The sequence below is a fragment of the Mandrillus leucophaeus genome, unplaced genomic scaffold, assembly GCF_000951045.1.
Source record: "Mandrillus leucophaeus isolate KB7577 unplaced genomic scaffold, Mleu.le_1.0 Scaffold822, whole genome shotgun sequence".
NCBI lineage: Eukaryota > Metazoa > Chordata > Mammalia > Primates > Cercopithecidae > Mandrillus > Mandrillus leucophaeus.
This window is the reverse complement of record NW_012108942.1, coordinates 418,422-429,724: the sequence shown is the minus strand read 5'-3', so window position 1 is coordinate 429,724 and position 11,303 is coordinate 418,422. Positions and strand designations below refer to the sequence as shown.

Genomic DNA, 11,303 nt, shown 5'->3' with positions numbered 1-11,303 from the left:
GAATTAAAAAAAATAAAATACACACACAGTAGAATGTATTGCCCTTCTTCCCCTCCCTTTTGTTACATCAGAGTTAGTATATCATAAATACGGTCTGCATCTTGTTCTTTTTCAGCTATCAGCATGTCTTGGAGAGGATTTCATATTCGTGCAGACAGCGTGTATTAGTCAGTCCTTGCACTGCTATGAGGAAATACCTGAGACTGGGTAATTTATAAAGAAAAGAAGTTTAATTGGCTCACAGCTTCACAGGCTGTTCCACAGCAAGCATGGCAGCATCTGCTTCTGGGGAGGCCTTCGGAAGCTTTTACTCATGCAGAAGGCAAAACGGGAGTGGGTGTCTTGCATGGCAGGAGCAGGACTGAGAGAGAGAGAGAGAGAGAGAGAGAGAGAGAGAAAGGATGCCACATACTTCTAAACAACCAGATCTTGGGAGAACTCTATCATGAGAACAGGACCAAAGGGATAGTGCTAAACCATTCATAAGAACTCCACGCCTGTGGTCCAATCACCCCACACTAGGCCCTGCCTCCAACATCGGAGATTACAATTTCACATGAGATTTGGGCTGGGACACAGATCCAAACAATACCAGAGTGCTTTCTCATTCTTTTCTATAGCTGTCTAATATTCTATATCTTTTACTTCATTTAGCCAGTCTCTTGTTGAAAGACACTTGGGTTACTTCCAATTTTTCCTATTACAAATCATGTGCAATGAATAATTTTGATCATTTTTCATTTCACATGGGTTATGTCCATCTGTAGGATAAATCTCCAGGAGTGAAATTGCTGGATCAAAGGGGAAGTGCACTTGTGATTTTCATAGTTAGCAAATTTTGTTCTATAAGGGTCATATCAGTTTATAGTCCCACATGTAATATTTAACAGCGGGGATTTCCTGGCAGTTTAACCAACAAGGTCTCTTGTTAAACTTTTGATCTTTGTCAATCTGATGGGAAAATACTAGTATCTCAAAGTGCTTTTAATTTGACTTTCTTATTACAATGTTAAGCGTTGGTTTTTTTCTGCCCAAGATCAAATTATTTTACTCTGCCCAAGATCAAATAGTATTTTCTTTTCTGTGAACAGACTGTGAAGATCCCTTGCCTCTTGTTTTGCTGGAGTTTTGTTCTTTTTTTCCTAATGTTTTGAGGCAGTTCTTTACATGTGAAGCAAATTGTCTCCTTACCTAGGATGTGAGTTGCAAATACTTTTCCCCTGGCTCATTTTGTGCTTTGACTTTGCTTCTGGTGTTTCCTACAATTGGGAAAGTGTACTTTTTCCATCATTCATTCTTATACACCCATGTCCTTGTTCATGCTGGTTCTTCTACCTGAGGGCCTTTTGTTTTCTTTTCTTTTCTATCTGGAAACATTTTTTAGAGATGGGGTCTCACTCTGTCACCCAGGCTGGAGTGCAGTGGTATGATCATAGCTCACTGCAGTCTTGAACTTCTGGGCTCAAGCAATCCTCTAGTGTCAGCTTCCCAACTAGCTAGGACTACAGGTGCATGCCAGCATGCCTAGCAGATTGTTTTATTTATTTTTTTTGTAGAGATGGGGGTCTCACTATGTTGTCCAGGCTGGTCTTGAACTCCTGGGCTCAAGCGATCTTCCTGCCTCTGCCACCCAAAGTGCGGGATTACAGGCATAAGCCACTTTGCCCGGCCCATGTGGGGAAATTTTCTGTGTATCCCTTTAGGCAAGATGGCAAGATTCTTATGTCACTCTCCTCACTCCTTCCTGGATACTCCTTTTGTATTTTATCTTACTCTACTTGTCATGTTGCCTTGTTGTTGCTTGTACCTATCTGCCTCTCCTGAGGAGGAACTTGTTACCCTTCTTGTCTCTGCACTCCCAGCTCCTAGTACATAGCCCTTGCTCAACAGATGTTTGGTGCATTGACAGAGAAATCACTGGTAGCTGTTACTACCAATCCTGACTCCCTGCAGTGCTTCAGCTGATCCTGTTCCAGATGTGCACTGAATATCCTTTTGTTGAACACCAGAAATAAAGGGGATGGGTGAGGAGGATAGTCTTCGGTGGCCAAGGATGTTTCTAGGTACTTTGCAGCACTCAGCAATAGGGAGTGGGCTTCTAGTCCCCCAAGAACTCTCACAGCCCTGTTTATCTTTACTGTTCAGGGTCAAATCCAAGACAAGTCAATGATCAGGAAAGACCTTTTTTTTTTTACAGTGAAGTTTATTTCAGAACCATTGAATAGTATGGTCATATTTGCTCATTTATAAATACTCCCATTTAAATAATCTAAGCTTATATATTTGCAGTCTTAATTAAAGGACTTGATTTAAAGAGAGCTCACCAGTCCAGGTTGAATTGAATAGCTATAAAAACTGGGCTCTATTACAGACACTGCTATTTCTTGCCCCCCTTGAATAAATTAAATAGAACAATCAATAAAATAAACAAATAAATAAATAGGGAAGCAGTTGCTCATCAGAATGTGGGGGCAAAGAACAGAGGGTTTTTTTAGAACCACATGTGGCCATGGTTTCTGTCAGGTGGGCTTAAGTGAGTGGGAGAGGTAAGAGAGGCCTGGCTCAACAAAGGGGCTGAGGATTGGCCCTGAAAGGAGGGAGCTGACTGTCCTGGCTGATGGACAGGAGATCTTCTTAGCACTATCCTAAGGCAGGCAGTTGGGCACTGGTGTAGACAACAGGGAAGTCCAGGCTCTAGCCACACTCAAAACCTTTCTGTTCCCTTTCTGCCCGTCCTATGGATTGAGTCGACATTCAGCACAGGACCTTCTGGGTACAGCTCTCAAGACACAAATTGCATAGTGAAGTCAGTTATATCCTGGCCACCTCTGGTCCCTCCCAGGAAGACGGGCATGTTCTCTGCTTGAGAGGTGCTGATGTACCAGTTGGGGAATTGGGCAGACTCAAATTCCAGCTTGTTATTGATTTCTATCTTGTTGAAGACAAATCGCTTTTCCATCTTCTTCTTCGGGTAATTTTTGGGATCTACACTCTGCAGCAAAAGAGAAAGAAGAATTTTTGTGAGGCAAGGGACAAAGATGCCATGGGAAAGATGTTCTTTGGGTTGGCCAGAGAGGAAACTGATGAGCGGGTCACAGGATCAGGACTCCTGAGTTAGAACTGGGCCCCCAACTTTCTGTGTGGTTACTAAAAGAGCTCTTCTTGTTTTCTAAAGCTTAGTGCCAAATGCTGAGGAGCATAATGTAGGTGAATTTTTTTTTTTTTTAAAGTGAAAATTAGGCTAGAGCTTCTTGAAGTATCTGTTTTCCAGGGGCTTTTTACTGTATTTTTCCCTATGGTCCTAGAATGACATCAACTTGGAAATGTAGCTTTTGCTGGGAAAGCTGGAGGTGATAGTGGTGGTGATTTTGGGAGTGGAGTGGACGTGATAATGGGATCCTTTAAGTCATTTATTTCCCAAAGTGTCTATCAAATGAGAGCAGCCCTGACAATATATAATCTGTTGGGGTCATAACTATGCTAGGATACAATAACATCAGAAAAATGATTTAATTTTCTGCAGCAGGATTGAAAGCTGCATGCACTTAAAAATTATGTTAAATTTATTTACGTTAATGCAACATTGCCAAATAGACCTGTTCCCAGCTTTTCCTAGGGATGGGGGCGGGGAGAAGGTGGTTGTGAGTGATAGAAGGTGGTTATAAGTGATAGCTGGAGACTGAGAAGGGCTTCATTCCATAGCATTCACTTACCTCCAGCTGTAGCGTGGGCTTATCATCTTTCAACACGCAGGACAGGTACAGGTTCTTTGCCTTGAGGCCCAAGGCCACAGGTACTTTGTCATTACTTTCTTCTCCTTGTACAAAGGACATGGAGAACACCACTGAAGAAAGAAGGGGGTCTTGTGGTTAGGGACACAGCAGTGCAGGGTCAGCCCAACCCCTGGGCCCCATGAGTAGGACACATGTAATTTGGTATCCTCTGTGGGAACCCACAGTGAGGTTCCTTGGCCTAAGAGACAGGATAACTTGACTTCTCACAGACAATAGCAGGGTCATTTCATTGATTTAGGGTTTCCCCTCAAAGGCCTGAGGGTTTCTCAGAGCCTCATAGAAGTGGAAATGGAGAATGAAAGAGGGTCTGTGTCTTAAATGCTGAAGGAAGGAAGGAAGGAAGCCATTGTGTCACTGGCTGGCAATGTGCGCATCCACAGGAGCAGTACGACTTGATCAATGTGGAAGGCAAGGAAAGAGGTGAAGCTGTACTTCTGCCGGAAATCAGGCACCAGAACTGTTTCAGGAACAGAGAGTAGCCCGTGGGAAGAAACTGGGAGAGGAGAGGCTGAGCTGGGAAAGTGGCTCCAAAGAGAGACACTCATTTTGATCTTCCTCAGTCACAGCAGTGTCAGTTGGAGGCCCTGGGATCACTCTTACTACCCGATTCCAAAGAAACAGGATTTTCTTGGCCTGGCTGAGAGCAAATAGCTTCGCCCTGAGTGAGGCTGCCTTTCAAGGTCAGCAGCCTTAGTTGCCCACACTCCTGTGCACAGGCTTTGGCTACTGTGGCACGATGCCAGGAAGATCACCGCAGCTCATGATGGGCTCACCGCACTTGAAACATTTGCCAGTTATAGCGGAGAGATATAAGTTCCTGCTGGGCAGTAAAATTTCCCTACAAGGAACCACCTGGCATTGGGTGGGACGGATGTTGGGGCAAGGGGGCAAGGCTGGGGAGGGGGATGGACACATTATCGCTCCAGCACTCTTGTTTCAGCCTCAACAACAGGAAGAGAGAACCCACAGGCAGTTAGGCCTTGTCCATCAAATGACACCATATTGTGGAAGAATTGACATTGCACTATGCCCAAGAGACTTGGGTGGACATGGTCCTGGGAGTGCTTGAGCCGTCTAATTTCTCAGGGTCACACTCCTGTTGACAAATGCACTGGCCAGTGCAATCAAATGTGCCATTTCTAGGACCAAAGTTTGTATATTCTTTTTTAATGTTTCTTTTCACTTGTGTTGATCATTTGCCTTAAATTCACTTTCTACTTTGTTTAAAACATGGAGAATTAGCAAGCTGCCAGGAGGCCAGGCAGGGAAACCAGGGTGTTTCCATTTACCTTGTTGCTCCACATCCTGTCCCTGGAGGTGGAGAGCTTTCAGTTCATATGGACCAGACATCACCAAGCTTTTGAGCTGTGCATCCCGGAGTGTGCAGTGCAGTGATCGTACAGGTGCATCATGCACACAAGCGTCGTTATTGCAGGTGTCGAGGAAGACAGGTTCTGAAATGTGGAGCACATGTTGTTTAGGTATAAAATCAGAAGGGCAGGCCTCGTGAGGTGAGGCAGCAGAATTGATTTCTTGGAGGACACCTGAGCATATACAGTCAAAGTCTGATGACAACACCAGTGAGGACGAAGCTGGGAGTGGGGTGACTAAGAACACTGGACCTGACACTATTAGACATGGGTTCCAGCTTCAGCTCTTTTACTGCTCACTGTGGACGAGCAACAGAGCTACTCAGGTAAAATGGTGATGGTCATAACACTAGCCCACAGGGAGGTTACCACATCTGAACATTGTGGTGACAATGTAAGTGAAAGGCCCCTGAGAAAGAGTGAGGGTGTTGCAAATGTCAGTAGCAATCAAGATCTTCTTTAATAATAGTTTCCACTAAATAGATGATTGCTTTGGTTTCCAGCCTTCTTTGTTTTTTCTCCCTGCTGGGCCTTCTACCTTTAAAGGGCTTCGGCTCTGGGGGAATTGAGTTGGCTGGTGCATGATGACTTCCAAGAGGACACAAGTGGAGATCTACTGCCTGCTCTTGGCTAAGTACCTTCTTCAAAGATGAAGGGAATCAAGGTGCTCAGGTCATTGTCCTGGAAGGTCTGTGGGCAGGGAACCAGCATCTTCCTTAGCTTCTCCATGGCTACAACAACCGACACGGCCTGCCGGAAGCCCTTGTTGTAGTGCTCGTGGGAGATTTGTAGCTGGATGCCGCCATCCAGAGGGCAGAGGTCTAGATCCTGGAAGGAGCACTGCAGAGAGAGTGAGGGAGGGAACCTGGTGAGGTGGTCCTGCCAGGAACCGTGCTTTGACATCAGAGAGGACAAAGCTCAGAGAGGAGGAAGGGGATTGAAAGAATCCTGAGCTTCTAAAGATCATCCCTCTCTGGGCCAGGTGTGGTGGCTCATGCCTGTAATCTGAGCACTTTGGGAGGCCAAGGTGGGTGAATCATTTGAGGTCAGGAGTTCAAAACCAGCTTGGCCAACATGATGAAACCCCTTCTCTACTAAAAATACAAAAATTAGCTGGGTGTGGTGGGGCACACCTGTAATCCCACCTATTGAAGAGACTGAGGCACGAGAATCGCTTGAACTTGGGAGGCGGAGTTTGCAGTAAGCCGAGATTGTACCATTGCCCTCCAGCCTGGGCAACAGAGTGAGACTCCGTGTCATAAAATAAAATAAAATAAAAATAATAAAATAAAATAAAAAGATTATCCCTCTCTGAAGCTCAAGGAGGTTAAGGGTGTACTCAAGAGCACATGGCAGGTTAGAGGCAGACTCAGGACTAGAATGTGAGCTTTCTCCCACCTTACAGGCTATTCTTTTAGAATAAATCCCATTTCTACCTTGTTCATCTTTTTTGTACATGCCCCACCTACACCATACATGTGTACCTTTTCTATATCTTTTTGTGTCCCTAATGCTGTCACACTATGATTTGCTTTATCATGCTGATGACCATAACATTTTCCATTCACCTATGCTCACTCAGCAAGTATTCAATTTTTCTACGCCATTCCTTTTTTTTTTCTTTTTCATAACACTGTCTCATAGGCATTCTGCAAATCCTGTAAGAGTAGTTACTTTTTGTGAAATATTACCACTTTCCTCTTATTCAGAGAAGCTCAGTATTAAGTCTTAACTGAGGTTGCCTCAAGGCATGATAATGGTTCAAAGACTTAAAAGACAGTTAAAGAGACCTCTACGTGCACAAAAGGAAGTGAGCAGGAGAGAATTTCCTGCCTGGAGCAGAGCCAAGCTGCTGGAAAAGGCAATGGGGGCAAAGGCCAGGCAGACAAGCCAATGGGCTCCTCCTACAGCTGGAGCCAACCAGTTATGCCAGTCTTAGGACTTTTAAAGAAATGTGTTTTTAACAAGACTGAGGACTGGATTATGAGGCTAGGGGAGGCTGTCACAAACTGGAATAAAATAAAGCCAGAGAAAAGTGGCTGCCTCCTAACCTGCACAACTGCCCTATGTAGGCTGATGGCTGGGCCACCTAGAAAGGTTACTGAGCATCATATAAAACAGAAGGGACGGCAGGAATATAACATGGCTCTCTGTAAGAATGAGTCCGAAAAATGCTCATTTGCTGCCCAAATGCCCTTAGCTACAACTGAAAATATTTCAGAACTGAAGGTTGTTGGATGCTGGCATCTCAGAGATCATCCAGCTCAGCCCTTTATTTTTCAGATGAACTCCAAAGAGGGTAAAATGACTTGTCAAGGTCACACAGCAAGTGAATGGTTTTCTTTCAAGTCTCAATTAATCTTTTTGTTTACATCATCTATGTCTTGTTGCTATAAGCTTCACCCCATGGAGCAAAAAACTATTCTACTCAGAAGGGGTAGACATATGTTAGTTCTCAAGATCATCTCTTAATTTCAGAGTTTAACTCAAATGATTGGCATAGGCTGAACCCATCTCCTAAAAGGAGAATCAAATTTGTGTTGAAGACTTGGCTGTCTTCCTACTACGAAATGGGAAACCTTATCACTACTCCTTCCCTGTCACCACCAAATGTGGCCACCACCACCACTGTTAGTGAGTGACTATGATGATATGGTGACCAGGTGGCCAGGTCAGCAAGTGGTGCATCCTGTGTCTCACTGGAAGAGGTTAAAGTTGTTCTAAAACAAAATGCCATGGCATCAAAGTGGCTCAGCACTCTTTTCTTTGAGCTTTCCCTGTGTTAGAGCCCTTCGTTGGGTTGGGAGCTAAACCCACAGTCTTACCTTCATCTGTTTAGGGCCATCGACTTCAAAGAACAAGTCATCCTCATTGCCGCTGTAATAAAAACAGGGACATGTCTCAATTATATCTTCTAAACAGGTTTATTTTTCCTTCCCTGTGTACAAGACTTGACTGTTCATAAGAAACTGCAAACAGCCTGTCTCTCAAAGCTGCCTGAAAACACCTGGCAAGTTCCACAGTGATATGCGCAGAACAGTCTAGAAGGCAGATTCTAGGCCTGGCAGGTGGGCACCCTGGGTGCTCCCTGTTGGATCTTGAGGCCTAACCTCTAGCCCAGCAGAGTCAGCTAAAATCTGAGCTCTCCTTCTCCCTCCAAGCCACACTTTGCAAAGGGGTTCCTTGTATTGTCAGCTTGGAATCTTTTCTCCCCATTTGCCTGTGCAGGAGGCCCTTGCAACAACACTTCTGGATAGCCTCCAGGCCCCAAGGCTGGAGGGACTTATAATGGGAAAGTAGTGTTTCAACCAGGTTTACTTGGAACCCTGTTTGCCACTGAAAGAGGCAATTTGGGGGAAAATATTGTCTCCAAGCACAGATAACACTCTACTCTTGAAAGAGGAGCCCTGCTCATGTTACTTGTCTCAGTGTCCCCACTGACCTGTAGTAAGCCATCATTTCACTGGCGAGTTCAGGTACTTCTGCCATGGCTACTTCAGACACCTGTGTAAAAAGGAGAAAATGAGTGACTTCCCCATGACGGCTACGTTCACGTGTGATTTCTCTCAGCATCCAGTACATGGCAGGCATGCAAGTAAGTGATCTCTGAGTGAATGAATGAATGTGTGAAAGAGAAGTCCTTTGGGTGTAGAGAAAAGCATTTACTAAACCAAACCCCAGCTAGCAATGTATTTGCTAGGAGAGCTGGAGCAGAGGTTTCGACGCTAACCTTTAGGGTGTCAGCTGCTAGATAAGCAGTATTCATTCCCAGAATATTTCCCCAGTCATAAGCATTATATTACACCTGGCATTTTTGCAAAAAGCTGAGAGAGGGAGGCAGAGAGGGAGGGAGGAAAAGAGGGAGGATGGGGGGGTGGGGGGAGAGAGAGAGAGAGAGAGAGAGAGAGAGAGAGATACACACAGAGGGAGAGAGACAGAGAGACTCCCTTAGCACCTAGTTGTAAGGAAGAATTAAAGTCATACTTGAGCAATGAAGATTGCTGAGGAGAATCCCAGAGCAGTCTGTTGTGCCTTCTGCCTCGAAGAGGTTTGCTGTCTGCCGGTTTCTCCCTCGCTGTTTTATGGCTTTCAAAAGCAGAAGTAGGGGTCTGAGAAATTTCTCTGTTGAATACCTGATTTCACAATCAAGTTAAAGGAAAGGGGAAAAGAAAAGAGTATTGGTGGAAGCTTCTAGGGGAGGGGACCAATAAACTGAAATAATTCTCTGGTTCGTGGAAGGGCAAGGAGCAAACTATGACACATTTTGCAAATGTATCACTATGCAAATACGCATTGTTTTTCTGACAGCCATTGTGCAGTTGATGTCCACATTAAAATACTGGATTTTCCTAGGTTAGAAGAATGTTTAAATTTAGGACATCTGGGACAAAGTGGAAGACACACAGATTTATACATGCAAATACTTTTCTTCATTCACTTCTTTGTACTTAAGTTTAGGAATGTTCCCACTTAGAGATGGATAAATGGGTACAATGAAGGGGCAGTAGCCCTCCCTGTCTGGATTGAGGGTGTGAGTCTCTACCTTGGGTGCTGTTCTCTGCCTCAGGAGCTCTCTGTCAATTGCAGGAGCCTCTGGGGAGACACTTGACCTTTCTTGGATGGGGCAGGGAACATACGGTATGCAGGGTTCAGGCTCCTGATAGAGCTGGGGCAACCCTGGAGATAAGCTTACACAACTCTGCAAGATCAGGTGCTGTTACCCTAGCCAATCTCATGGATAAACCAGATCAGTGCCAGATGATCTCTGCCTAAAATGATTTTTTGGTGAACTCTGAAAAGTGGAATATTGTTTCTGTAAGAATATCCATCTGAGACTCTATCTCTTGGTAATACCAAGAGTTATCAGTTTCTCTTTAACCGAGACACCAGCAAAGTGCCTGCTCCAGGGTACTGCCCAGGGGAGGAGCCTTCCATTTGTAGAATGAATGAGAGTCCAGGTTATGAACAGTGCCTGGAGTCTAGGAACACCCTCCTTTGCCTCTTTGACAGGTCTGCATTGTAACACTTCTTTTTTTTCGTTTTTTCTTTTTTTTCTGAGACAGAGTCTCACTCTGTTGCCCACGCTGGAGTGGAGTGGCGTGATCTTGGCTCACTGCAAGCTCGGCCTCCTGGGTTCACGCCATTCTCCTGCCTCAGCCTCCCCAGCAGCTGGGACTACGGGCACCTGCCACCACACCCGGCTAATTTTTCGTATTTTTAGTAGAGACGGGGTTTCACCATGTTAGCCAGGGTGGTCTCGATCTCCTGACCTTGTGATCCGCCCGCTTCGGTCTCCCAAAGTGTTGGGATTATAGGCATGAGCCACTGTGCCCGGCCTGTAACACTTCTTATAGCACTTACAGCACTGAATTGAAACCTTGCTCCCCGTTCCGGCTGCTCCGGGAAGCTATGAAGTCTTTTTGAGCCAAGTCTAGCACAGTACCTGGCAGGTACATTCAGGTGGTAGAGTTTGCTGCTTGAATGGGTGAATGGGAATTTGACAGCATTTTTATTCAAATTAGTATGTGCCAGGTATCGTGCTCGCTCTGCTTTATCCAAGGGAGTGAGCCCTTGTGCAAGTATTTGAGGCACGAGGGAAATAGGCTCTACTGTGGGACAAAGAGCATTTCATGGACTTGCTCGCCAAGCAGCCTTCTGAGTTTTAATTTGGCTCCCAGTATCTTGATATCAGGAGGCAGTCACAAGAACTCCATCTTTAGAAAGTTATATTTTCCACAGGAAATCTAAAAGCTGTTCAACATGTTAGTTTCCTGTGAATTCGATAAGCAATAATCCATTCCTAACACTGAGCCCTAATGAAATTTGGTATCTGGTCCTGCAGATAGCTAAAGACCCTGTCTGGGTGGCCTAGGGGACTCCTCTGTTTTGCCACCACAGGATCCACTTTGCAAATTAACCACTGGTTCCCCCGTTGTAGGAACTGCCACCTTTCTCAGAGTCTCTTTTCTTTCTTTCTTTCTTTCTTTCTTTTCTTTCTTTCTTTCTTTCTTTCTTTCTTTCTTTCTTTCTTTCTTTCTTTCTTTCTTTCTTTTTCTTTCTTTCTTTCTTTCTTTCTTTCTTTCTTTCTTTCTTTCTTTCTTTCTTTCTTTCTTTCTTTCTTTCTTTCTTTCTTTCTTTC

At 44.8% G+C, this 11,303-nt stretch overlaps 1 protein-coding gene across 2 annotated transcripts; it reads right to left on the bottom strand.

The window, feature by feature from the left end:
* Positions 1-2,194: 2,194 nt before the first annotated feature.
* On the bottom strand, positions 2,195-9,347 carry IL1B (interleukin 1, beta). 2 transcript variants are annotated; one of them, XM_011968015.1, is made up of 7 exons: positions 9,149-9,347; positions 8,607-8,668; positions 7,990-8,041; positions 5,803-6,004; positions 5,084-5,248; positions 3,714-3,844; positions 2,195-2,992 (listed from the first exon to the last, which is right to left on the bottom strand). In XM_011968015.1, the coding sequence occupies exons 2-7, from the start codon at positions 8,651-8,653 to the stop codon at positions 2,783-2,785; spliced, it is 807 nt and encodes a 268-aa protein (XP_011823405.1). In that variant the 5' UTR covers positions 8,654-8,668; positions 9,149-9,347; the 3' UTR covers positions 2,195-2,782. The 2 variants fall into 2 exon arrangements, with proteins under 2 accessions (XP_011823405.1, XP_011823404.1); XM_011968014.1 differs by lacking the exon at positions 9,149-9,347 and adding an exon at positions 8,895-9,135.
* Between the last annotated feature and the right edge of the window lie 1,956 nt (positions 9,348-11,303).

What these genes read in the sequence shown, in the direction of transcription:
- IL1B (XM_011968014.1), bottom strand. Translation starts at nt 8,930, where the DNA reads ATGAATACTGCTTATCTAGCAGCTGACACCCTAAAG. An exon ending in GAAATGATGGCTTACTACAG is followed by an intron (nt 8,042 to 8,606) that starts GTCAGTGGGGAC and finishes TTTTTATTACAG; the next exon opens with CGGCAATGAGGATGACTTGT. An exon ending in TCCCTTCATCTTTGAAGAAG is followed by an intron (nt 5,249 to 5,802) that starts GTACTTAGCCAA and finishes TCCACATTTCAG; the next exon opens with AACCTGTCTTCCTCGACACC.